Raw genomic sequence first — 26,752 nt, 5'->3', positions numbered from 1 at the left:
TACGACTATCATCATCATCATCATCATCATCATCATCATCATCATCATCATCATCATCATCATCATCATCATCATCATCATCATCATCATCATCATCATCATCATCATCATCATCATCATCATCACCACATAGACTCAAGATAACCAAAATCTACAACAAAAACCTAAACCCCCTCCGGCTCGCCTGGCCAGTTACACGTACTCCCCCACCAACAACAACCGCGACCGCCTCGTCGCGGTCCAGTTCCCTGTTCAGCCGGGCGAGGAGGAAGCGGAGGACGGTGGCGGAGAGGATGGCGATGAAGGAGGTTGTGCAGTTGATGGACATGGCCACGACTATAAAAATATAGAAGAGGGTTCGTTAGTGAATTTTTATTTTAAATTGGAAACGAAAATGTGGGAGTAACAGTTGGAAAGAAGAAAACATACCATACCTCGGTCCCGCACTCCTCGGATACATATAACTAGCATAGATACTGCTCGCATTACTAACAGCATTAATAGCCGCGATCGCAGCGGCCCGCTTCGCCGGCGGCCGGGGCAGCGTGTTCGAGATCCACCCCAGCGCCACCACGTACCCCGTGTACACGCCGGGAACCATCAGCATCATGGACAGATAGCGCGGGGCTGTGCCGGTCGTGGCGGCGGCGACGATGAACGCCGCGACGGAGACGTACAGCGGCAGGGTGATGTGGAGGTAGCGCTCGCCGGTGCGGTCGGCGTGCCGGGCGTTGACGAACGTGGTGATGACGGCCAGGACATAGGGGGGTGCCGTGAGCAGGAGGGTCTCGATCTTGCCGTAGTTGAGGGTCTCGACGACGGTGGGAAAGAAGTTGGTCACGGAGCCGGAGGAGACGATGCAGAAGATGAGGACCATCTGGCGGTGTTGGCATGTATATGCAAATATAGATACAGATGTGGAGAGGCAAACGTACAAGGATATAGGTCTTGATGTCCAGAGCAGCAAGCTTCGCCCCGTGCAGGAAGCTCTGGTGCTCGCTGTCGACCCAGTCGTCCTCACCGATATCCTCCTCCAGACGCCACGCTGCCAGCTCCTTCTCCTCCTCGGAAAGCCAGCCAGTGGTACGGGGAAAGTTGGGCAGGACCAAGACGGCGAGCAACGCGATGAAAATCGTGATTGCTCCCTCGATGATAAAGAGCCATCTCCTAGAAGACGTCAGCGTGAATCCTCCGTTAGAAGGAACAACAACGCACCATGCGCGGAGGCCTCTCTTGTAGTCCATGTTGCCCGTAATTCCGGCGGCGACGAGGCCAGAGAAAGCGCCTGAGATCAAGGATCCAGAGTAGAGCATGGCAGTTCGGAACCCGAGCTCCTTGCGGGTGTACCACGCGCTCAGGAAGTAGAGGCATCCAGGCTATGACAGTCAGCTCGAGGTCAACGAACAAGCTAGAAGCTACAGTGAAGGACCCCGCAAACTAATATCCAGAAGGGCGAGAAATCGAGATGGACCTACAAAATAAGCAGCCTCAACAAAACCCAGGAAAAACCTCACGGCCACCAGACCGCCATACGTCTGCACCCCAGCCGTGGCGGTGGATATGATACCCCAGAGGACCATCGAGGTGGAGAGATAGACGGCCGGCTTGCCGACCTTATTCAGGAACAGGTTGGAGGGTACTGTGACGGGTCAACCGTCTGCTAGGTATATGTCATCGTGGTTCACGGTTTACGCACCCTGCATCAAGAGGTATCCCACAAAGAGGATACTGACGGAAGTCTATACAAAGATCAGCAACGAAATCCTGCAGAAAATATGAGAAGAGAAGGACTAGACTACTGACCTGATACTGCGCACTCGTCAACCCCAAATCCTCCTCCAATCCCGCCAACCTCGCTGCCGCCTATATAAAACCAACAATAAACCATCAGCACGCCTCAACCCCATCTACTCTAACCTAAACTCAATTCAACTCGATAGACAACAAACAATATTATTCCGATCCAAATAATTCATGATATAGATAATAATGATCATCGGCAGCAGCCGCAGATCGATCTTGCGGACGAGGGCCCTCTCCGCGCGCTCGCGCTCCCCGGGGGACAGAGACACGACGTAGGGAGGGGGCTCCTTCCGCGGGCTGGGTCTGTCCTCCGTGTCGGCGGCGACGGAGACGTGCTGGGTCATCGTCTTGTTGTCGGGGTCAGGGTTGGAGCTGATGGCCGTCTCGGCGTCGTTGGAGCTGGAGGGGGTGTCTGCTGGCATGGTGGATAGTGTGTATCATACGAATAGGAGGATACTAGAGAGAGTATCCAAACGAAACGATCAGGGAAAACTGGAAAAGATAAGGAAACCTGAACGATAGGAAAAAGAAAGAGCTTCGAGAAAGAGGGACGGACATGCCGCCGGTCGTGCCATGGACCACTGTGCGACTACGGATAGCCGCATGTAACCTTGGCCACAGGTACAGTAGTACTTCCATCATCAGATCTGGAGAGGACCGTGGCCAGTCCAGATACCTAGGTACCTCCAGTACCTAAATAGATGCCCCTGCTGCATCACGAGGTCCACTCGACTCTGCATGCAAAGGAAGATCTTTCTCCATAGCCTAGCAGACGGTTCACAGCTCACATAGGTAGGTAGATAGTCACATGAAAAGCGGTCCTCTGCTGCTACAGAAGTACATACACACCGGGAGTACCTGAGTGCCCCCAGCAAGGGAAGACAAGACGGGCCAACCGGTCGGGTCGGGGAGCGGCCCGAGCAGACCAGAAGATGATGGAACGCCGACGCTTTTCTTTCCTTTTCCCACGGGGTTCGAGGCCATGGATCGACCTCATCCGTGGGGGACGTCCATCCACGGTTCGTTTGATGAATTGATGGTCCAACGCCGGACATGGCCTCAACTTCCCCAGGTCGCTGATAGCTTCGAGATCTTTACGCGATGTGCTACTGAAGCAGCGCAGAGGGCCAACCGCTTGACATCATCGCCTGCAGGCCACCTACCGATCGACAGTCTACATCCGAGGCTTGGCAGCTGCCAACGTCTACATGCAACGCTTCCGGCCTGCTTCTGAACACGTCCAGCAGGGGCTGCCTGTATTACCTATTCTTCTTCTTCAAAACTACCCAAGCTGCGGTGCAAAACATACAAAAGAAAGTCAACAGAGTGCAAGGATCGATCGTCTACGCAGACAAAACAGGTTTCAAGAGAGAGAGAGAGAGAGAATAAGAAGAAGTAGTAGTAGTAGTAGTAGTAGAAGTGGATTCGATCACGTTCTCCATTCGGCAAACTCGCTCATCTGGTGCTTCGCGCTCTCACCCCGAGACCCCGATCCAAATGAATCACCCTGGGCTCCAACATCTCGAACGAGTGAGAACACTAGAAAAAAAAGAAAAACTCCCGAGCAGATCCATACCAACCAACCAAGGTGAAATACTAAGGAAACAAAACAGATACACAAGGAAAAGAATGCGCGTATGGGAGGGACAAACTTGCTCGAACCAGACAACAAGAATCGGAAAAAGGAACAGGCCATTACGGGAGGAAAAAAAAAGACCCGGAGACGCTGCAAGAAGAAAAGACCACACAAAGTTCTTGCACCTGGAGAGAAAAAAAGGATAAAAGATGCTGCCCGCTTTTTTCGCGCTTTCAAGAACCAACAGGCTGAAAGAGATGTAGCAGAAAGAGAGATAAATAAAAGAAGCCGTTTACATAATCTTCGGTAGAAAAGAGAAACATCGGTACAGGTCGAAGGAAAATAAATCCGAGCCAGGCGGCTACGGCGGGGAGGGCTTCACACCCGACGCACATATGCGCACGCCTGTTTTGGGGGAAATAAGGAAAATCCAGATGGATCTCATCAAAACCGCTAACACGATCAAACTAGACTCCGTCGCCACCGTAACACCTAGGAAAACACAGCACAGAGAGAAAAAGAGGAGCGAGAGGTATCTGACGAATCCGGAACAGCCAACGCTGGGGTCCATCAAGAGGGCGTCACAAAACTCCGTTGAGAGTCGAGTGTCACTATCAGCCATTCTACAGGCGAGATCTTCTGGTCGAGGTAGGACTGCCGAAGGAGATTGTAAGACGGGGCAGAGTTTCTTCTATTGTTTTTTAGAGCCACCGAGATAATCGTGACACGATGAATGCAAGATGCAAAAAACCTGCACAGGATAACGCCATTCAAAAATGCCGCGGTTTAAAGGAAGTGAGTGTAGACTTTCGAGGTCTCATGAACTTCCATCTCCTGGGCATGCTGTTAGTGTCCACAGACAGTCTCCATTGTAGCATCCCCAACTTACCATCTTGAAGTTGTTCAGTTCTTCCTTAATCTGTTGTGCAAGGAGAGGAGTCAACCTGTTGCAGGTGGCGATATCTCCCCGTCTGTCGTACTCGCCGCTGGGCCAAGTCTCGTGAAATTGAATACGAGGACTGAATACTATATTCTTGACGACGGGCTGGGGAGTAATTGGAGCAGTCTTGGCCTCTTGGCCAGGGTATTTTCCCACCGGCGGGAAATAATCTTCGCCTTCAATCTTGACAGAGTCTGCCTGTTTTCGTCGAGACGACTGATCGTCAGGAGTGCTAGGAGCGCTAGAATGCGGTGAGTCGTTGGAATGAGGGGCATGCGGCAAGCCTAATTCGCCGTTCTGATTAACAAACGGTGATGAGTTTCCAGAGTCTGTGCCAGGTCCTAAAAGCATCCGGTTAGCCTATGCTCTCAATCATCGGGAGAGCCAACTCTTCAGCGTACTCTTTAGAATACCCTTCCTGACAGCAGCAAGAACCTCTGCACGCTCTTTCTCCCCTCCCACAATGCTTTTACGCGCGCGAGAATTGTCCACACTGCTTCCAGATCGTACTGAACTGGGCTTGGATGCGTTCCCATGACTGCTTCCCAGCTTGGGAAAGACAGTTCCTCCGCCGCGCTGGTCATGGGGATCCATGTTGACAGTAACTCCCTCGGCTTCGACATTCACCACCGAAACTTGCGGGGCCATCGCTTTCTTGTCAGCATGTTTGATGAGAGACTTGCTGCGGAACAGTCCAACGAAAGATCGCGTCGACTTCTTCATGCCCTTGCCCATCTTCCGTAGCATAACCGAGGCTGACGACGCTGTAGACGAGACCGACAAGTTGTCCGTAGAGCCGGAGAAGAAGTGGCCCGAATAGATGCTCTCGCCAAGCCCACTGGCTTCCTGTTGTTCTGCGATGGCAGCCTGCTCAGCACCCAGTTCCTCACTGAGCTGCTGTCTACGGGTCTTCTCCGGCTCCGCCGCGTCCTTCTTTCCAACATGCTTTTCGGCCGTCGCCCGTCGAAGATCCGCAGCACTTCCAAAGGAAAATGCCCTCCTCAGCCTAGACCTCCCAGACTTCTTTTGCTCGCTCCGGTTAATCTCAGCCAGACGCTGCGTGGCCGAGCTCTCCGGCTTCGCAGACGTGGCATCCTGTCCATTGTCATGCCGTGCTGGTGAGTCAGTGTCCGGGGAAACAGGACTCATTGTCACTTGGTTTGACAATGGCGAGCTTTGTCGCTTCGGAATCTCAGGCGTGCGTAGAGCATTTGAGGGCGTATTTTCCTCCCTTGGAGGAGGTACCGACTGTATCGTCCCTGGATCAGAGACAGCCTTCAAGCAAGTCAGCTGGGATTCAGCAGTAACAAAACGGGGAAAAACCTACAGATCGGTTTGATGACCGCGTCGAACTGACACTCTCGGAACTGTCATTATGAGAGTGCGATGAGTGGGATCGCGGGCGTTCTTCACGAGGCTTGAGGTCGGAGGCCGGTACCAACGGATTCCCTTGTGAATTCATTTGGTTTCGTAAATCAACCAGTCCAGTCGTATCCAGACCTGCCCAGCTCCTGCGTCTATACCGCTTTGCAAGCTCGGGGCGCTGCGACTTCTCGCTCCGAGTGTCGTCTGCACTCGAAACTCGTACGTGTCCTGCGGTATTCCGACCAGGGCCCTGAAAAGGCGGCTGGGTACTCAACGACGTGGAGTTATTTGATTGATCAGAAGGCTGATGGACAGCGTGTGGGATAGACGCCTGTGCACCAGCGGCGTTCTCAGGCCGCTTGTTCCCACGACGGTAGCGATCTGGCGATGGCTTGGAGGAAATGGTAGGAGAGGATATGTTTAGGAATGCAGAGGATGTAGGGAGGTTGACGGTGGACAGAGGACGAGGTGCGAGGTCACCTGTTCGCTGCCTCGTAGGGATAGCTGTGTCGTCTTTCGACACGTAGGAGTGGAGGGATGAATTCGATGATGCGGAAGATACAGAACCAGCTGCAGGATGTTGCAAGCGTTGGGGGTTGACTCCGTTGGAGGAAGGTTTCTGCGCACTCTGGGGCACTGAAGGAGCAGACGCAGACCGACTCTCCGGTCTCAGAAGTGGACTGAACGACTGGCGACTCTCGGGGGTCGTCAGGCCAGGCGTGCTTGTGAATGCGTAAGGGGCAACAGAAGGCATGGCTTGATGCCCCCTGTGATTCCCAGAACCACCGACGGTGTTGTATGCGTTCCGAGATGTTTGCTGACCACGAAGGCTCTGCTGGTGGGGAGCTTGGGATGGAGGTGCGAAGGCGCCGGATGCGGATGAGGGGCGGGTTTGGAGCATAGTAACAGTGCCAGTTTGCTGAGGAAGTGTCTGAACCAGCGCTGCCATGATCGCCCCCCGCAGACTATTATGACGGTCTCGAAGGAGATCACCACGCGTGGTTCGGACCGAGAATAGGGAGCCGGATATGCCTGAAGGGCGCTGAGACCAAAACGTCGAAAGGGAGTCGTGTCAAGGGAGAAATGAAAGGAAGGCGGGGAAAAGTTCTGGAAAAGGAATGTGTCAGTCAGCATCCAGACATCCTTCTCATCGCACGGAGTCATTGGGGTTAAGGATCACGGTGCCATCGGGGGAAGTGAAAAGGAGCGAAATCACGGCCATTGATGCGAGCCGAATTGAGGTGTTGTTCACCGGAAGGGGCCGGTCGAGGGAGACGTTACCTGGCTAACAATTGCAAAAGAAACAAAATTATAATGATACACGATTGAAGAACGCTCAGAACAAAGCCGGAAAGGAGTGTGGACGAAAAGAAAAAAAGAAAGGCCCAAAAAAGAGACTAAGAGGGGGAGTGGTTAACTGAGAAAAGGTGGAGGAACGCAAGGCTCCGAACGGCAGAGGGCCAGGAAGTCAAGCCATGTACCGGGGCAGGGAGCAACGAAGAGAAGCCAGATCCTCGGAAGGGCGCCTCGTCTTCTGATGGAGGCAGAAGAAGGGCCTTTCGCTGGACTGGGGGAGAGGGGTCGGGGGGATGGAGGACAGGAGGAAGGGCAGAGAGATGCCAGGGAGTGACGGGAATAGACAGGCTGGAGGCGGAGACGGCTTTCCAGAGGCCGCGAGAAGCACAGCGACCACGGGACGCACGAAAGCGTGTCTGGCTGGGGCTACGGCCGCCTGGGAGATCCACGAGCGACGCCCTGGGAACCGTTTGGCCTTAGTTTGGTAGCCTGTCCTGGGGATTAGCCAGGAGAGATGGGTCGGCTCCCCCTATCTGGCCCGCGACTGGCTGCCCGCCCGCCCGGCTGCCGACCGCGGAATGTTCTGTTCGACGTCACTGTCGCTCAGGGGTCCTGACGAGCTCGCTTTGCGAGGTCGATGCTCTCTATCTTGCTCCTCTTGAGCAGAAATACGGGGAACGTGGTGCTTGCACGAGGCGTGACGCTTGGTGTCCTGCTCCAGCTCTCCTCTCCAGCCACCAGGGTCCGTTGATTCGCGAGGCAACGCTAACTAGCCTGCTTAGCTGTAACGCCGTCCGCGATGGAGCCTCCCGCGGCCAGCAATGGCGCCTACGACGCGATCCCCCGAGATACGACGCACCGATCGTCCATGTCAACCTTCCTCCTGCTCTCGTTACGTACCCCCTGTATGCGGAGGATCGATATGCAAAGCATGATTCTTTTAATGGCCACGATCCTCTAAGCGCGATTATTTCCTCATCCATCATCGCACTGGCAACTCCCGTCCTCCTATCATGGCTCATCACCTAGGCGTGGACACTACACCGCACGGTGGATGCCGAGACTGTAAACAGATGATGCCATCTCTGTTGGGGATGGAGACGGCGCAGGAGGAAATCGTCCTCCTCCAATGACACCACACATGGCCCATGACTTTTCTCTCTAATAATCATACCAGCGAACAACAGCCATCTTGCAGCGGATAAATACACTGGGGAACTTTCTGACGTGGCAGAAAAACAGAAAAAAAATGCCAGCCCCTGATTATGGTTCGATATCAGAGAGTAAGCATTATCCAGTGTAATTTCATCCTTGGAACGCTAAACCGAGTGTACTTCCGGGGTTGGAGAGCAAAGGCCTCTTCCAAGGTTCTCTACTCCGTGCCCGTCCCCAAACATTAATATTCTTTTTGTGGGATCGTGGAGCCTCTCTCACGCACGGAGAGAGAGGACGATCAGTAGTAACACAGTGCATTTTGCTTTTATCACAATTCTCCGCAATAAGCCAAGATAAGCAGACTTGTGGTGCAGTAGTCCACTTGAGATGCAGTAGTGGGTGATGGACTTGAGCGCCTTTTTAGGGTCCCGTCCAGCATAGCGGCACCTGCACTCCATAACGCAGTCCTACACCCTGAGCGCGACAAACACGATCCAATGGTGATGCTTTCTGCGGTGGACGGACGGCTAGTTTCCCTTTACTACGCAGCTACTCTGTACAGCAGCTGAGCGGCCGACGACTGCACAACGAGAGGCAGCTGACGGACTTCAGGCCTACACACTTAGCTCCGGTACCTAAGATACAGCTACAGTGCTACTGCATCTTGATAGGGCCCATATTTTTCTCGGGCTAAGCCACCGCGCACATGCTAGGCTGAGTCTATCTACGTTGTTAATGCGAGGGGGAAGAACGCGGCACGCATTAATTTGCGAAAAAGCTGTGCACGCTGCTTCTTCTTCCAGATTGCAACCGCCTGCAAGAGCTGTGTGGCTGGATCGCTACACGTGCGCTCGAACTGCCGAAATCGCTCAGTCAGTGGAAATGACCGTTGGTAATCGAGAGCCGGGTGGCTTCGTTTACTGATCTGGAAGGACATGAATCCGCTAACTTCCGTGATCTGTTGTGTTATCTCCAACGATTCCCGTAGCGTCGCCTTGCCCCATTCGGCAGATGCAGACCCACGTAGGAAGCGTCAGGTTCTTGCATGATCAACAGACGATTGACTGATTCTCGGAGTAATTCAGGATTGATAGCGATTGCTCTCTCGATTTCTCAAGTCGCGATCGTACGATGGTGATTATCTGCGAATGACCCACAGAACATGGGAGACATTGGTGATGAATGCTGTCCTTAGTACGGAGTGGATGTTAACGACCGGTCTCACATCATTTATTTAGCGGTAACTCCGCGCACCTGGTGACGGTAAATTTGCGGTATACATGTGCACGAAACTCATGAATAACAGTATGAATTACCTAACATGTGTCCAATTACTGTTTACCCTTTTTGTTCTATCAAGGCAGTGGATCGCAGGTCCGGGCAACGGTAGGGGCCGTCAAGTAACCTTAACGGACCCGAGGATCACTATTGTCCTGGATATGATGCACATACTGAAGTCCGACCGCCATCTCTACTCAACAATCAGCTTATTCATGTACATGTACCACGTCATCTTTTTAAGAAAACGGATAAACGATCACTGTAAGGCCAACTGGCTTCTCGGGCTATGTCAGCTACCCGGGAAACTTGTAATTGTCATGAACAATAACAATGTCTGGGGAAGCAGGATCAACTGACCCGGATTCAGCCATATTCCCCCGTTTCTGCACGGATACAGACACCAAGATCAGTTTCCACACAGGGTACGAAGGACGGGAGTACTCCATACCTGTGCAGATGCCAGAGCAAGGCCCCTGCATCTTGTACTCCCTACATGGTGACGCCGCACCCCGTTAGGATCCCCGTTGCAGCCTCCAGGGAACCGGGGATCAAAACTTGTCTGCATGCGACCGTATGCGAAAATTGGAAGATCTCACTTTTCTTGGCCAGGGGAGGACTGGAGCTGATCACCGATTCAAGTATGGCACTGTTCCTATATAGGAGGGATGTACTCCGTAGTCTTGGGTGACGGCGAATTACTAGAAGCGGTATAGCGTTCCTATTCGGGAAAAGCGCATGGTTGAGGCTTGGCATCGCGGTGCGTGGTCTATATAGCTTCCTCCTTGCCCTCTCGAGATCATGGCCAACTTTCGCCGCTGATTTCCCACCCTTTCGCAGTCTTTCGGCTCAAGACATTGAGGTATTTTTGCCATTGGTCTGTACATCCCGTGTTCTGCACTTCGCCACCTCCTTTTGCGCCCATGAGTTGTCTTCGCGCCTGTGGCCTGACTTCCATTGGATTTCGTTTGAGATCGGATTTCGTGAGATAGAATTTTCTGCTTGCTTGGGAGCTTAACTGACCTATGGTCCTTCTTTGATAGATAATGCGGCATGAAAAAACCAGAAATTGCATGGAACTGGTGCTATTACATTACTCTGAGCGAACCAACATGATTTCTCCCTCCTATCGTTAACGCCTTGTCTCGTCAGGCAATCCCCACAGCGAATCATGTTAGAATTGGACTTCAGAGATTTGAAGACTGCAAGAGATGTCCAGAACCAAACTGCTTGATCCAGGGACTCTGCGAGGAGCGTAAACAGCCTCCGCCTAGCCCTATAACTCAGGCAGTTAATCAATCTATAAAAGCGTGACGTACAACTATGGGAAAGGCCTTGCTTTTAGAACATGAGTCTAGGCAGCTTCAGGAGGCAAACACTCGCCAAAACGCAAGACTAAGAAGGTCTATATAGCTTCAGAAGGCATTCTGGCAGCTTCAGAAGGTCAACAGTGCGCCCAGCAAGGCCTTGAAGCAATTGAATTAGTGGAACAGGAAGGTACTGAGCCACCGCCACAGTTGTAGCTACTGCTTCACAAGTACGACTATATTAGAACTAGGCTTCCAAATAGATCTACTACCTAGCGAGCGATTTCTAAAATGCAAGACATAGGCAATCTAACAACCATTCCTTCGTTCGGGCTAGTCATCTATTAGTAGGCTATGTCAGACCCGAAGCCTAAGGTAGTAAACTAGGTTGGCTGTGGCCACCTGGTACAACAAGCATCCGCCGACCTGGGCATGGGTATTAACATCACCGCGGTCCAATCGTTTGATGTCTTACCTGATTCGTTGAGGCAATTGGACGTAAGCATCAAAGTGACAGGAGAAACAACAGCCAGTCATTCCTTTAAGCAAGTACTACGCCAATATCAGACGCTCTGTTCGAATAAACCGGGTGGATGTCAGATGCCACAACAATGGCCTGGGAGGTGTTCGGGGACTCCTAAGAGACTTGCTACCTGTGCTACGTCCGCAGCAGACGAAATTGAATCCCACTGAGACTCATCCCTGTTGAACCTGGTCGTCTGAGCTTATTACTGTGTCGCTTCCTCCAGTTGCACTGGTTTGGAATGTTATTTCTTGCCGTCGTAATTAAGGTTATATTTGTCTCCACAATGGAAAGTCATCACCGGGGTGTCATCGATACGAGATTCAAGTTGGCAAGGAGGAATGCACAATCAGCGCTCATGTATCGAAAAGACAGAAACCGGTTCGCCTGGGGCCAAAGCTGTATGACACTCCCGCAGACGGGCCTGTTGCTTTTTCTTCTGGCTCAAATACAGACTTCGCCGAAGATTGTGGGGTATTGAATGCATGGACAACAGCTCAACAAGACTTGCTGGTCGAGTGGTGTGCTCCCTCCGTACCTTGACCCAAAACATGCTGTCCAATTTCGAGAAGAAATACACTTCCTCGTGCTTCAGCTGGACGTTTCTGAAAGTGACAGCCGCGCGGGTTCGCCGTATCGTTGAAACGTTGTCGATTTGAGCTAAAGTTTTACCGAGTAGGCTAACTTGGGCGTCAACTAATTGCCCATGGTCCATTGAATCCAATTACATTCATTACCAATGCGTCCATATCTTCAGAGGGTAAATCCATATCCCGATTCGACGGCCATGAGTTCGGATACAGATATGTCGGGACCACAGATTACAGTCAAGAGAAGGTATTCGAAACTCTGAACTTGCTTAGCTTCCAGAATATCACCAATGTTTGGCTTATACTTAATAGAGCTTTTATATTATCAAATCTTTTCTGTGCCTTTCTTCGCGTCTGGGATCAGCCAAATAATACACTTGCGTGACTGGGTCATAGTAAGATATAGATAGGCTTTTAAATAAGCACACCTTAGGGGGGTAATAAAGCCTTATATTGTACAATGCCTTTCCCGCCTCTTAGGGGCATAATGTGGTACGTGAGAAAAATCACCTACAGGCCAATAATCGCTGTTTCGCCTGGTCACAACGTAACAGCAGCTCACAAGGAGCGTCCCATTGACTTCAGCACTCGTCGTAGCAGACGACGAAAGACTTGCGTCTCTACTGCTGCATCGACCGAGAATATTCAAATTAATATCTGTATTATATTGTACGCCGTAAGGCGTATTGACTGATAATTAGCTATATGTTGATGCTTACGCAAGCGGCCTGTGTGACCCCATCTATCGAGATAACACCGAATAGACACCACTGCCATGAGCCGCAGGGAATGAACATGAGGTACTTGAAAGAAAAAGTACAGGAGAAACATATCAGAAATAGTCAATACAGGCAAGGTGCTGTGTGCCCAGACTGTTACAAAGCGGCTAGAGATAAAGGTCACGGGTATCATAGATGTCGCGCAATCACAATGGTGTTAGGACGGAGACTAAGGCTTGATGGCCATTAGTCCCGCTGATTTCGTAATCTCCCGTTTCTTTCGTTCCCTCGAAATGAAACATAGAAAGTGAAACACGCTCACTGAGTCTTTGAGTACGTTGCTCTTCCTTGATCGGGGAATTGCATGCTGCGATGGTTTGCTATAGTCTCCGCAGAGGCACCCTGGGTACGTTGCTGCGTCCGCTAAAGGGGTCTGTGGAAAGGACAAGGCAGGGTTGTTATCGTCAGGGCTGATCCCCAAAGCCAGATGACTGCTCAAGAGGTAGCAATCTTCACCGGCAATATCAGAAGCCTGTCCAACTCAACGTCCTGTAGACTAGAGACGAATTTTTGGATCCTCAGGATCTCCTCCTTGAAAGCACCCAAGAACCAGCGGCCTACCAGTGTGTTGACGACATAAAAATGAGCCAAGATGGCCAAAGAAAGTCCCCAGGCCTGACCCACTAGTTCGTCGCTCTCCAGTAAGCCGATAAAGACATCGGGAACCAAACTTGGCCAACCTAGCACTGCGGCCTCTTCCAGATTGTACTGAATATCGGAATCATCTGGAGATCCCTGCTCGCTGATCGTACATTGGAGCACAGACATAACGCGCGAATAGATACTTTCTAGGACGTCTATGGCCCTTGATGGTCCATCCACTGCCACCTCCGATGTATCTGGAGGGGAGACGGACGTTGAGTAGAGCTCGTTACTACCGGTAAGCCGAAGAGTGGCGTGGAAGGCTCTCAAATCCGCGACCGCTTGAAGGGCCCCTTGGGCGAATAACTGCACGAGAAGAGAGCAGTGACTGAGTTTAGACAAGGATGAATCAAAGGGAAGGTCTTTCCAGTACTCATCGCCATGAAAATGTAGTACCATCGACCGCATGCAGCTGGCCTTTAAGACAGGCCATTGATCTTGGACCACGGTCGACGCTCCCCTGATTAGGTGTAGCCAGCTCACCTGGGGCCGGTTAATTGGGGGAAGAGTCTGCGTGTTTAGAGCCGGAGCATAGGGAACAGAAGCCGGATCAGCAGACGACCAGGCCGGATTCAGCTCGGGCACCTGGAGAGAAGCATAGATGAAGGCGACGAGGAGTAGAGAGCCTGCATAAACAGCCTCCGCATTTAAGTTGGATATCTTGGCAACCTCTTTTCTGAAGTCCTGCAGCCCTCTCTGATAGTGATCCATTACGAGCCGCAAATCTACCGTATCCAAGTCGCAATCTTCACCAGGCCTTTGCCTCAGCCGATGAGTGATCATGTGGACACCCCCCAAGGCGATGAGTAGGTGCATGAGATAACGGTGCTTTCCGGCGAGACGGGGAATCACCCGCTGCCAGACCATGCTTCGCTTTGGGTGTAGAGACATCTCCTGGGCAGTATGCAGATGGAAGAACTGCATCGCGCGGAGGTTATCCATATCCAGGTCATCGTTTGCTGGTGCGGAAACTCCCGCCGGCCGCGACGTATACGTCTCCCATGACTCTAGGTAAGGTCGAAGGGGACGGGGACTACCCCCACTCCGGGGCCGTGGCGAATCTCGTCGCTCCCGAGAGGCGCTGGTCGTTTTGAGGGACGTCGCTGGTGGATCAGGGAAGACGCATGGCTCACCGCGAGAAGAGCAGGAGCCACAGACAGGACGAACTTCATCGCACTGCACGACATCCGAACCGACGGTGTATCAGCAAAAAAGGGCAGGCGTGAAGGGGCAATTCGGGGGAAGCAGACCAGAACGGTAGACTTACTTTGACCCGTCGCGACTTGCAGGAGAAACACCCTAAACGAGATTTGTTGTGACGTGCGCGGTGTCTTTTCCTTGCGTGTTGACTGTTATGTGTTGCCTCTGCAGCCATATATGAGTCACCGTTCAGGGACAAGCCCAGCATGATCACATGAATAAGCCAGAAGATCTAACCATCCGCTTGTGGGCAGGGAGGTCGGACATGCATGTGAGGAACAATTTAGATAGGAATGAATGACGAACTGCGCCACTAGTTGCCTAATCCGGCCAAGACGGAGAGCTACGGCGGACTGGGACAGCCAATAGCGCCATATCAACTCACTCGGGCTGTCTGGAGTCGTCATCTCTCATGGTGGTATGGGTTTAACCCGGAGATTCAACAATCATCTGCCAGCGATTCTCCATAGTACATCGCGAAAATGGGGATACTTTCAAGGCCTTTGAATAGTTCCCTTGGTGCACTGGCGACCGATTGCTAGGACAAAAGATGCGTACGATTATCGCGGGAGAAATTCAGAGATCGGAGGAACTGGACAAGTGTAAGGCTCAGTGCCCTCTAACTGCCAAGAGGGGCCGTAGCACAGAGACGCTTCACGCATATCTTTGATTGATCATGATTGAATATCGTGGGGATAGCCACTGCAGGGCTTGACTGCGGAGGTTGGGACCTTGTATTCGTATTCGTATTAAGCAAAAACAAAGAGGCTACGAGTGCGAGAACGAGTACGAGTACGAGTATGACTGGCTCCAGAAGATATACATACATAGGTAAAAGGGTGACTGCGTGCCATCCTCACTCCTTCGCTCTCAGGATTCAATAGCCTAACATACAGCGCTATCCCTACGTGCCTCTTCCGTCTCCGCATGTTATTTAATATTTGCCTTGCTGAACCTCGCAACACCTTTTTAGCATAACGCTGCTGCAACAACTGGCCCTCATGAGTATGGCCGCTCGTGACCTTGAAATAAAAACACATGCTATATGCTGCTGGGTACAAAAGCATCTAGTCTAATACTCTATAATGGAGCACATATTGAAGGGCGGAAGGTAGAACAGTATAAACAAACACAAATCATAAAACAAATCGTAAAACAATGGAGATCCCGTCGTAAGAGTCAACTAACTCGTCAATGATAGGCCATAAATGTTTAGGCAGTAGAAGACTCCTGCTTGAGGCTTTTCCTCCTGCTCGGTATCAAACTGCTGGGATGGACGACATTGAATAGGATCATCGCCGCTAGCATGAGAACTCCATCAAATACATAGAGGAACGCCTCATGGCGCAGCAGATAGCCGTTGTTACCCATTGCATACTCAATGAGCCGAAACACTGACCGAATCATAATGAGCACGTTGACCGCATAGAGGATCCACAGATGTTTGCTGTCCAATTGTATTGATTGCTCTGTGGGACGCTTGATCAGGCGCCGGTGGAAGATCGCACAGGTGACAATAAAGAGCCCGAAGAAAAGAATCTGTATGACAAGGCCAGCAATAACAATCTTTTCACCGTTGTGCACGGCCGAGAGAGTACCACTGGCCATAACACCGCCACCTGTTTGTCTGTTGTTAGGTCCTTTGCTTCTTTCGACCAAAAGAGGTGGGAAGTCTGCTCACCAGCAGCCTGGACGGTGAACGACAAAACATCGCCACACACAAAGAACTTTGTGAGCCACTTCTTCCTGAAGATGCAAAGGTCCTCAGCATCTAGTAGCACCACAATCCGTCCAAGCATCATGTAGACTGAAGCTGCGAATAGCGCTGGGGCCAGCAAGAGCAACAGCGTTTGTTGGATATAGGGCCCCATCAACCAGTTGGGACTTTCCTGACTGGACAGGATACGACCAATATACCCAACCCATTCGACTGTACTTTTCGTTAGAATTCGCAACGATCCATGTTCCCAGTCGACTCTGCTAGCACTCACAGAAGCCCCCAATCACAAAAGGAATGAAAAACCAGGTCCGGCAACGAATCAGCTGATATAGGTGGACAAAGGTTGTAATAAGAAACAGAATAGTGAAGAGGATGGCGGCTGCCTCGGACGGATAGTATCGATAATATGCCCACACGGCAGTTTTGTAGCTGGCATCCGCCGTCGTCGCTTCTCGAGCCCAGAGAGACATTATGAAATGAACGTCGAGAATGGGCAATCGGCCTGCTTGTTAGGAGTAGTGGGAAATAGTTGAAAGCGCAAAGATACAAGCTGACCATCAGAGAAAGGCCGGCAGGCCATCCTTATTTAGCTATTTAGTACATAGATGCTTGAAAATCTCAACTGCTTGAGAACCATGGAAGCCTAAAGAGTAAAGACCTGGACCCACCCGTATACGTATAAAAAAGATCTTTATATAGCGGAGAAGCCGATAGGGTTTCCGTCTGCCCCACTTCGGCTGCGCCATGGAAATGTCATCGGAGAACATGCCCCTAGTCGTATATTCGTATACGTATACGATATAGATTGGCCTGGCTGAAGCGGGAACCAACTGAAGAGCGTTTCTGGTACCACACGCTTGGAGAGCAACCATATCCCCCTCCTAGTGCTTGCCGAGAAGGACTTTCGCGAAAGGACCAAATCGGCTCGGACAAAGACACTCAACCACCGAGTGAGTGGCAAGCAGGCAAGCAGGCACCAGCGAAGTCGCCATGGCAAATAGACTCCAATGTAGGTATGGTATAGCCGAACACCATCTTCCAGAGCTGCTTGGCTGGCTGCATGCCGGGGATGCATAAGGCTCAATTGGCCCAACTGGACCGTGCCATGATTTGTTGTCTTGGCCTGTGGTGCAGCTAGTATGGCTGGGCGTGATATCCCACGAGACGCCGAAGGTAGCGAGAAAAACGTGGTACGGCCGCTGAGACGAGAATAATAGGTAGTAAGGCTGCCCGCAAGGAGAAACTCCGTTTGTACTTCTACCGGCAGACTTGACCGCGCCTCATTTACTCTGGGGATCATCTAGATCGCCCACTACATAATCCATGAAGTGATGTCGGAATAAAAACCGCGCCAACATACAACGACTAAATCTGGGGGGTAACGGTCCTAATGATCTGTGCTCCTGGACCTTCAACCGGGCACCTCGTCGCTGTCACCCTGCGTAGACGGAATTGCGGAACTCTTCAGGAAAGCTGGACTGACGACACCTTGTTCTGCAGGAGTCGAAGCCACCTAGATAGCCTAGAAGTAGTGATCATTCATTGCCGTGAGTCACTTACGTTCAAGCTTCGCAAAGTAATGATACTGAGCTTCCAAAAACAATAGTTTCACAAGCCCGATAGCGCTTCCATACGTATGTTGTAGCCTGCTAATACAGCTTTGCCTTGTGTGTTCTACATGAATGGCCCTGACTTCTCCCGGTATATAACTCAGTTATTCATTCGCTTTAATAGCTCTTGAAACCCGGTAACGATCTTATCCGTTCCCGGGTATTGATCGCTCTCCCGTAGCCACATGCCCTCGCCATGGCGGGCCGTGGCGATCTGCTTTCTCGTCCGAGAATGAATCAAGGTGTGTAAACTTTTCGCGATACCAGCACTTGGGTATGCTAAGACACCAAACATGGCACAGCCGGCTTTAGATGCCATATTTGCCATGCCTTTACCAAGTCCTGTGACTGCGCCTCTCGCACCATCCTCGCGAATACCTTGGTACGGCTTCACGACTACGTCACGCAATGCGTCCGCCATCCCGCATGCGAATCCTTTCCCAGCAACGGTAAAACCACTCTTGATGTCAGTGACTGGACCGTGATCCCGGGGCTCTTCACCGTAGTATCGAGGGGCGTTGCGTAGCCCCTCTGTCAAAGCAAGTGGGATGTCAACTGTCATCCCCTTGAGAGCCGTGGGAACAAAGGCGCCCAGGCTCTTAGCAGATGCACCTGCCATCCTACCAAAAAGTCGCCCTCCACCGTGACCTGACGGGCTCTTTAAGGTCGAAGCTGCGGACTTTGTAGAGCAGTTGGAGCTGGCAGCACCAGTACGATAAGGCAACTCCTCATGGTTTGTCGACATATTCGCAGCAGATAGGTCGCTTGCAAATCTTTGTGTGGACCGGCTAGACATGCTACTTGAGGGGCGGTCTTTGCGGCTTTCATGGTAATGTTGAAGCTCTTGGACTGGTTTGTAAAACGTCCCTAAGATAGAAGCAGTGAGGTCGGTGGCGGTGCCCATCACGGCAGAACCTCCCCCCGTGATAGGATCCCATCGGCGATTTTCGATCAATATTGGGGCAACCGCATGCCTAAAAGTCCATGAGTGACCAGAGCAACGAAAAGAACCTGGGGGATCCAGCCTCCTACACGTACATGGTAAGACTCTTCTTGTCAATCAATCCGTCTGCGACTAGTATTTCAGCGGCAATCTTGGAAAGCTTAATATTTGTACCATTCTTGGAAAAGGACCACACTGCAGGCTGACCCGGACATAGATCGCACTCGAGACGTTCGATGGGAAGGTGCCGGTGGAATGAACAGACTGCAGCATGGACGCCCGCTTCTGAGTCCATTTTAGCCGCGATGGCCGAAGCAGCAGTCGCTGCTCGCTCACTGAGGCAATAGCGGATACCTTCGGTGAGCGCATCGACGGTCAACTCTTTATGAGGGATAGGAGCAGGCCCAGCACCCGTTGAAGCAACCATATCACCCCAGAACGGCTGACTGTAGAACCGCGTTAGTTGACAGAACTGCCAAAAGAAGAAGAGTTTGCCCTAGCCACTCACTCTCCGAAGAAGGGCACAATAAGTGTGGGCCTAGATTTGCGCAAACCGCAAGCTGTGGTGCCTGCCCCTCCGTGATGCACAACGGCCGCCACATGTTCGAACAACCATTCATGTGGGCAGTCCCCGATGTAATATATGTTCTCATGGCGTGCCCCGCCCAAGTTGGACCAGCCTCTGGAGATAATCGCCCGGGCGCCGACTGCGTTTACGGCGTCAACGATGGTGGCAGTGATCCTTTCCGGGTTTTCCACCACAATGCTGCCGAACCCAATGTAAATCGGTGGCGGACCAGATGCAAGGAAGGCCTGTAGATCAGCCGGTGGCTCGTATTGCGGGGAGTCACGAAAGATAAAACCGCAGACGTCTAGGGAGACCTGTTAGTTTCGATTTCGCGCGCCAGGAGTCCATTCAATGGCATCTGACCGATATAAGCGGGCCAATCTGACGGCCTGGGAACAAGAGCCGTGGACCAGCAATATGTAAATGCGACCCTGAGTATTTCGGCCAGATGAGGGCCTTCAAACGTAGCTACTTCCTCCAAGTCAAGCTCTCTTCGCCAATTGTTGATCACATCGCCCACCCTGGAAGCTCTTGTTAGACCCGGCTTTCGTTGATATGACTGCATTGATTTCCTACCCTTGCCATGTCAGCCAATTGACCAAGCCATAAGAGACATAATTCTTGAAACCTTTATCTCTATCGTCGCTGTTCATATTCGCCAGTGGGTGCGGAAAAGCCTTCGTACTGCTCCAGGGCATCGTGAAAATCAAATGTACCGGGATGCTCAGTGCCTGGGCACAGTGGACGTGGGCAAAGCTGGGCGGGTTGGCGATGATAGCATCGGCCACGAAAGGCCGCCCTGTAACCGGGTCAGGCTCAATGCATGACCACCAGCACTTATGTAACATCTCGCGGATCATGATGCGCTTGCGCCGGATTTCACCTGCTCGCAGACTCTCCAAAGCGGGAACAAGACCAGGATTCTTGACCATATATGCCATCAGTTCCGCTGGGTCGCCTCCAATCGGATAGAACTCCAGACCTGAGTCCTTAACAAAATTTTCGAATATATCATGTGTGGCCAGTCGCACACGATGTCCGTATTGCTGAAGTTCTTTTCCAATGGCAATAAATGGCTGCACGTCGCCTCGACTTCCCACTACTTGGATGACAATATTCAGCTTGACCCTCCAAACTTTTGTAGACTTTATGGCCGTCTCTGAATAGTCCGGCGGAGGCCCGAGGACTTCTACTGTATCGCTGGCGAATTGCGTGGGTAACTCGGAGTACTCTGGCGGCGGTACGACAGGGCGCGGTCGTAGCGGACCAGTGTACAACTTGGAGAATCCTCGCACGAGGTTTGAGTCCCAGTTGATACTCACGCGGCCGTCATCTGCTGACATTAGCCACCCATCAACAAGCTGGTCCTCAACTGTCCCATTAAGAGCTTATAAGGCATCGTACCGTTCACATTGATACTGCTTTTGCCAGTGACCGCCGGTTGCATCACAGGTTCTGCCGGCAGTTCAAATACCTCCAACCGGTCGTTACAGGTCATGATGGCTAGATTCTCGTGGTAACGGGTAAGCAAAATGGGAGGATGTCTAGAGATGCTTGGGTCTCTTTCGGACGGTCAAAGTCGCGATGTTGCACGCGATGCGGAAGATGAGATCATGCCCAGGTCATTGAACTGAAAAATTGGCTTCCAACACAAGGGGAATGTGAGGATTGACTTTCCTGGTGTGGGCGTATGTTCCATGGCTTCTAATCGTATTTTCCATACCTCACATATAGTTTATACTAGAGCCAAGTGGATCCTGCGCGACTATACGAACACGGACGGAGACTGCGGGAGTTTATGCGAAAACGATCACGCCGCTTGATTGGAGGAACCGGGGACTTTGTCGCAGCTACTCAAAAGAACCTTGGCTGATTCCAGACTGGGCTGTTGTAAATACGTAACCACCCTTCTTTTGAAAGATGGCTTTCGGACCACTCATCCTTCTGAATATGACGCTAACTATCGAATTATGGAAACAGCAAGGTCCAATTTTTCTCTCTGTCTGGTGTCCATAGTGTTCCGAGGTTATTGAAGTGGTCACAGCTGGATTGACCCTGTTCATCATATACAAGTTAAACGGCGGACAATTAAGGCAGCGGGCGGCTTTAATTGAAGTTAACGAAGAATAAAGCGTCAATCGCCGTCAACAACATCCTCTGCGCTGCAGTCCCCTCTGGTAGAAGTCCACAATGGTACGAAGCCATGTAAGGGATCTATGCTGCTACTCGTCCTGGGGCAGTGTTGCAGAATTAAAGGATGGACCGCCTGCTTTCAGAAACAGATTATGCCCTCAGCTGAGCTAGCTACACCCTATCCGACCCAGCGCCAATATAATTCGATCAACATTCATCCTGCAGTCTTTCTTTTGTGTTGCCAGAGAGTGACCATAGCGAATGTCATTAGGCTTCATTTCTCTGGGTGATAGTGCAGACGAACTCAGTACAATGTGTTACCGAGAAGCAATAATAGCATTGCTGTTGCGATAGGCTGAAGATGGGTCTCTGAATCGAGCCAGTATACCTAGGGCTGAAACCACTACTCCGTCCACATTGTTTCTCAGTGGCCTCTAATCTTTACTAGTGCGGATCTCACCGATTTACATCCTTGTTCGCCATCGAAAGCCCATTTGCCGCCATATAAATACCCAAAGGGGAGCGTCAATATTTCTGGTGAAGCGGTAAGATCTTCCTCTGTCAGTCCTTCTAGAAACCTTCCTCTTCTTTCTCTTCAACCGACTTTCTATTTCCTTTGTCCCTCCTTATTTCTTTTGAGCCTATTGCTTCTGTTGAAGATTCATTCCCTTCACATGAAAGATGACGGATTCGAGCGATTCTAACGAGATCGTCTTTGCCTTCTATCGCTACGACCCCAGCATGGGCGCCGCCGTGCTTTTCACCCTCCTTTTCATAGGCACGACTGGGTACCATGTTTTTCAAATGCTAAAGAGTCGCACGTGGTTTATCATTCCTTTTGTCATTGGTGGCATATGTGGGTGCACTTTTTACAATCCTTAGCCCTGGAACAATGCTAATCTGCTCAGTCGAAATTATCGGATATATCGGACGTGCCATGTCCAGCAAACAGACCCCAAATTGGACACTCGGACCGTATGTCGTGCAGACACTCTGTCTTTTGCTGGCTCCGGCCCTCCTGGCGGCCTCGGTATATATGCTTCTTGGTCGCATTATCCTGTTGTTACAAGCCGAATCTCATGCCCTGTTGCGGAGGAAATGGTTGACTAAGATATTTGTAACGGGCGATGTGCTCTCATTCTTACTGCAAGGAGCCGGTAAGCATCTCATAGAAAATATTCAGAGCATTGGGATGGCCAGTTGATATGATCTAGGTGGGGGCATTCAGAGCAGTGGAAGTTTAGAGAACATGAAGAACGGCGAGCACATCATCGTCGTCGGCCTCTTCGTTCAAATCTTTTTCTTTGGCTTTTTCATCATCACAGCAAGCCACTTTTACTGGAAGATCAAGAAATATCCCATCCCACGCGCTTGTACCTCGGACATTCCCTGGAGCAAACACCTACATGTTCTTTATTTGGCGAGCTTCTTGATCATGATCCGCTCCGTTTTCCGACTGGCCGAATACCTTCAAGGAAATAACGGATACCTCCTACACCACGAGATCTACTTATATATTTTCGATGCAGTACTGATGTTCATCACGATGGTCACCTTTAATGTTGTGCATCCTTGCGAGATTGCCCAGCTACTGAGCCGTGCCTCCGATTATGAATTGACTCGCGCGCCAGCTAATAAGCCATACGAAAGGTCCCTGGTGGGGTGAATGGCCTATAACCTTCCTGCTCGTCTGCTTAGCAAACTGATCGGGTGATTGAACCTGGCTTTCATAGACTGCTGTACTATATTCCGCTTGCATACTTATTTCCTTTTCCCTCTTTTCCTTCCTTCCTTCCTTTTCCTTCTTGGTTCCCACAAAGATGTATATACTTTCTCGTCATGATACAGTCACCCTTTGCATCTCGATTGAGTTCTCTCGGGTTGGAAGGAGATATGTATGTCAACCCTATTCAGAGTTGGCTCAGACAGGCATATTATACCTGGAGCAAACGTACAACGTAAACCCAGCATCGGTTGACCTCATACTCGGCGAATTCTCAATTCGATCTGCGATAGGAGCTAGCGGGTTTGTTACTGCACATGCCACAGCCGGAATAACCTGAATAATTCTTGGATCCATGTGAATACACACTGCTATAGTCTTGCCTTCCATAGGACGTTCTGAATATCCTTCCATAGATAGTCCCTTTCTGTAGAAGCCTGTTCGCTGAAACGTTGTCCTTATGATGTATGCAGCATATACCTTGAACTTCCTTGAAACAGCGTACACGTGTGCTCTAAAGCCATTGACCTGATATATTTCCGATCAGGTTAATGTATCTGCGAAGAGCATGATTGTACGATAGCATATGTGTTTGTTATCACATTATGGAGTAAGATTGTAGACCTTTGCTCAGTAGCTATCTGGTGTTGTATGAGAATCACCAATATGCTCCGCCGCAGCATCAGCATGTTGTTTCATTTTGCCACATTCGGAGGTGGACCCTACCATTTACCCTCTCCATTAACGTGTATACGAAAACGCGTGGGTCTGAGTTCTGCAGATCTTACGAACCATTAGTACCTTAGTGGGCTAGGCAAAACTAGCGCGGCCCAACTTTCCACCTTCTTTCCTTTTCCGGATAGAGAAGAAGGGCTTCACGTATTGGCTTAGTCCGATAATTTTCCATAGAACCAGCATTGTCTTCAAGAAAAGCCATTGTACAGAAGACTGAGGAATTTTGCTGGCGATTTGTACTTGTTAAAAGCAAGTCATTCTGGCAGGAGGACAGGCTCAATCTTCTTGATAATTGACGTCTCGTGTCAAGTTAGGATAAACTGTATGTGTCCACAGGTTCCTCCAATTGCGTATGCATAGCTTCCGGATCGTGGGTTTCGATCATTATACTTTTATTTTGAGTAACCGCTTACGGCTGTTGGAATGGGTTCGATACAGCATGAAAAAGTTGGTATGCGCCTAACCAGTGGATAGTAAGAGAGTGAATTATTGAATACTATAAAATACAAAATGGTTAGGGGGATCAGGCCCCCTGAGGCTGTTGAAAGCCTTTGGGATATGGAAAATGTTGAGCATTCGGGAGTGTTGAATCTTCTGCAGACGGCCTAGTAAGGTCGCTCTCGCAATCTATTCTCTCTGCACAGATCCACCCAACTTCTGTGAAAACAACCTTGGTTGCCAGATGCTGTTTGAGGTTTTCAGCCCTCATTGTCGAAGCTCGTCAGGGCAGTATGGGTAGCGTAGAACGCACCCTTAGGGTTGTAGTACTCGTCGAACATCAATGGCTTCGCGCCCTCTAGCCAGGTATACAAGTGTTTATCCGTAAAGCCCCAGAAACTGATATCGGTGATTCCAGCATCAAGAGCCTCAGTGATGACGGCGTTGTAGATATCGGTTTGGAGCGTGATGTTCAGCGTGTGGACATCCATTTCAGCGATGGATACTTCCAGTCCGAGAGCGTGGTAGGAATTGACTATATCCGTAATCACTCCCGGTATGGGGGCGACCTCGGTAATGTGCATCTGTAGAGCGACTCCGTCGATCGGGACGTCGTTAGCTACGAGCCCGGAGACTAGATCGTAGAGCTCTTGACGCTTGCCGGGAAGAAATTCGACGAGACCCTCGTTGATAAACAGTTTGGCGCCGGGGCTTGCTGCCCGGGCGATACGGAAGGCCTCTCCGATATAATCAGGGCCGAGCACGTTGTAGAAGTCATTGGTCTGTAGGCCACTGGTATTCGTATTGAGAGCTTCGGTGACGACGTCCCACCGATCCACCTTGCCGGCGTATCGGTGCATGATCGCCTCGAAATGGTCGACCATCGCGGCACGAAACAGCTTGGGGTCGGTGATGTTGAGCAGGTAGTCAGGGTTGCAGCAGCTCGAGATGAGCCCATGTCCCTTAACCACCATGTCATGGTCCTTTGCAAAACCAACGAGGCGGTCGATCGTATCCCAATTGTAGTGCCCCGGCGTCGGGTGGATGAAGGACCACTTCAACTCATTATCGGGGGAGAGGCTCTTGAACTGCTCGGCAAGGACGGTTGCAAACTGAGGATCATCGAGATAGGTCGGATTGGTAGCCCCAGACCCGATGAGAATACCCTTGCTTGCTGCTTCCTTTCTCAGCGGGCTGGTTCTGGTTTTAGTGAAGGCGTTTGTTCCTTCGGTAGCGGCGAGAACCGCGGTGATGAGTGTTGCGGCACTAAATGTCCTCATGGTTCTGCTGGGCGACCTGTTCTCTGCTTCTTTGAAATTCAGCAATGAGCGACATGAACTGCAGTCTCATCGTCAAGGTATTTATAGGTTCTGTGAGAGAACGGATGACAAGGTATTCCCAACGCCGTGGATACATAGTGGGTCAACGATCCTCCAAATGGCGTTGCAGCCTGCAGGGTACGACTACGAATGCCGGGTATCTGTACGAAAACGAGTATGTCCTCTGATTCGATGGGAGAAAGAAGTTTCTTTCGCAGTCCCCAGAGTTTCTGATAAGCCTAACATTATGGATCCATCGTATTCGTACACTGCCAGCAACCCGCATAAGGTTCGCCGTGTTGGTGCCTCATGGCATTGCCGCATTTTGCTAATTGAAGCTACTTTCGACGACCTCCTTCCGTTATTCCTCCCCACCAGTAGTGATTCTTACTACTAAAATAAGAAATATGTTGTATCAGGCAGAGAAATTTTCCTGCGTAATAGTAGGTCACCCTTGCAGGCAAATCAAAATATAAGGAACAAATCTAGGCAACAGATTATCCATACAATCCTCTAAGCTACCACAGAGGTCTAAACAGAGGGAATCACACTCCACCTTCAATGGGTTCCAGGGCATTGCGACAACCCAGGAAATAACATAGCAGATTAACTAGCCAAGGGCACTGCATGCCCAGGCAAAACCCATCCCTTCCGCCCGCTACTCTCCAGGGAGAATGTGTTACAGCGCAGCCCAGGATTAGACTGAGTCAGGATGAGGGGAAGACCACCACGTGACTGGATCACCATGATCCATGAAGGCCGATCCACCACGTGACTGGATCACCATGATCCATGGACTATGATCCATGGGTTGTGATCCAGAGGCTATGATCCTTGAGCCATGATCCATCGGATAGGTATTTCCGGACAGAACTCATCATGTATATAAAGACGCTCCTTAACCATGGGGATCAGGACCCCGTGGTCAACTCAAATAGCAATCCTAGAGTTAGTATTGCTAGTAATGACTAATTATCTATCTTTCTCCTTGTCTTCTGTCCTCAAGATAAACCCAACGGCCCTCTGCCTACGAAGTCCCAGACCTGTTGTTACACTTTGACCACCTTTCTTGCAGAAGGCAAGCAGGGAAAGAAGCAAAAATGGAAAAC

The 26,752-nt window shown here is 50.8% G+C and overlaps 7 protein-coding genes across 7 annotated transcripts; 1 reads left to right on the top strand and 6 right to left on the bottom strand.

The window, feature by feature from the left end:
- Positions 1 to 151: 151 nt before the first annotated feature.
- VTN00DRAFT_9537 (uncharacterized protein) lies at positions 152 to 2,225 on the bottom strand (the record flags this gene model as incomplete). Its single annotated transcript, XM_069436508.1, has 8 exons — positions 152 to 336; positions 430 to 877; positions 936 to 1,167; positions 1,216 to 1,376; positions 1,476 to 1,639; positions 1,697 to 1,739; positions 1,804 to 1,863; positions 1,950 to 2,225. 8 exons carry the CDS (start codon positions 2,223 to 2,225, stop codon positions 152 to 154), a joined length of 1,569 nt encoding a protein of 522 aa, XP_069285122.1.
- A 1,940-nt stretch (positions 2,226 to 4,165) lies between these two features.
- On the bottom strand, positions 4,166 to 6,633 carry VTN00DRAFT_9536 (uncharacterized protein; the record flags this gene model as incomplete). Its single annotated transcript, XM_069436507.1, has 4 exons — positions 4,166 to 4,213; positions 4,269 to 4,660; positions 4,721 to 5,594; positions 5,647 to 6,633. The coding sequence occupies 4 exons, from the start codon at positions 6,631 to 6,633 to the stop codon at positions 4,166 to 4,168; spliced, it is 2,301 nt and encodes a 766-aa protein (XP_069285121.1).
- A 6,414-nt stretch (positions 6,634 to 13,047) lies between these two features.
- VTN00DRAFT_9535 (uncharacterized protein) lies at positions 13,048 to 14,662 on the bottom strand (the record flags this gene model as incomplete). Its single annotated transcript, XM_069436506.1, has 2 exons — positions 13,048 to 14,430; positions 14,522 to 14,662. 2 exons carry the CDS (start codon positions 14,660 to 14,662, stop codon positions 13,048 to 13,050), a joined length of 1,524 nt encoding a protein of 507 aa, XP_069285120.1.
- A 1,004-nt stretch (positions 14,663 to 15,666) lies between these two features.
- VTN00DRAFT_9534 (uncharacterized protein) lies at positions 15,667 to 16,644 on the bottom strand (the record flags this gene model as incomplete). Its single annotated transcript, XM_069436505.1, has 3 exons — positions 15,667 to 16,073; positions 16,136 to 16,384; positions 16,446 to 16,644. The coding sequence occupies 3 exons, from the start codon at positions 16,642 to 16,644 to the stop codon at positions 15,667 to 15,669; spliced, it is 855 nt and encodes a 284-aa protein (XP_069285119.1).
- Positions 16,645 to 17,884: 1,240 nt separating this feature from the next.
- Positions 17,885 to 20,793, bottom strand: VTN00DRAFT_9533 (uncharacterized protein; the record flags this gene model as incomplete). The annotated part of the gene is made up of 6 exons (XM_069436504.1): positions 17,885 to 18,758; positions 18,823 to 19,173; positions 19,236 to 19,599; positions 19,659 to 19,816; positions 19,872 to 20,628; positions 20,700 to 20,793. The coding sequence occupies 6 exons, from the start codon at positions 20,791 to 20,793 to the stop codon at positions 17,885 to 17,887; spliced, it is 2,598 nt and encodes an 865-aa protein (XP_069285118.1).
- Positions 20,794 to 22,109: 1,316 nt separating this feature from the next.
- VTN00DRAFT_9532 (uncharacterized protein) lies at positions 22,110 to 23,094 on the top strand (the record flags this gene model as incomplete). The annotated part of the gene is made up of 3 exons (XM_069436503.1): positions 22,110 to 22,284; positions 22,337 to 22,585; positions 22,643 to 23,094. 3 exons carry the CDS (start codon positions 22,110 to 22,112, stop codon positions 23,092 to 23,094), a joined length of 876 nt encoding a protein of 291 aa, XP_069285117.1.
- Positions 23,095 to 24,584: 1,490 nt separating this feature from the next.
- Positions 24,585 to 25,604, bottom strand: VTN00DRAFT_9531 (uncharacterized protein; the record flags this gene model as incomplete). Its single annotated transcript, XM_069436502.1, has 1 exon — positions 24,585 to 25,604. One exon carries the CDS (start codon positions 25,602 to 25,604, stop codon positions 24,585 to 24,587), a length of 1,020 nt encoding a protein of 339 aa, XP_069285116.1.
- Between the last annotated feature and the right edge of the window lie 1,148 nt (positions 25,605 to 26,752).

This window comes from Thermoascus crustaceus (assembly GCF_041956765.1).
Source record: "Thermoascus crustaceus strain CBS 181.67 unplaced genomic scaffold VTN00scaffold_7, whole genome shotgun sequence".
NCBI classification, from domain to species: domain Eukaryota; kingdom Fungi; phylum Ascomycota; class Eurotiomycetes; order Eurotiales; family Thermoascaceae; genus Thermoascus; species Thermoascus crustaceus.
Note: the sequence above shows the minus strand (reverse complement) of the source record. Positions and strands in the feature narration are given on the sequence as shown.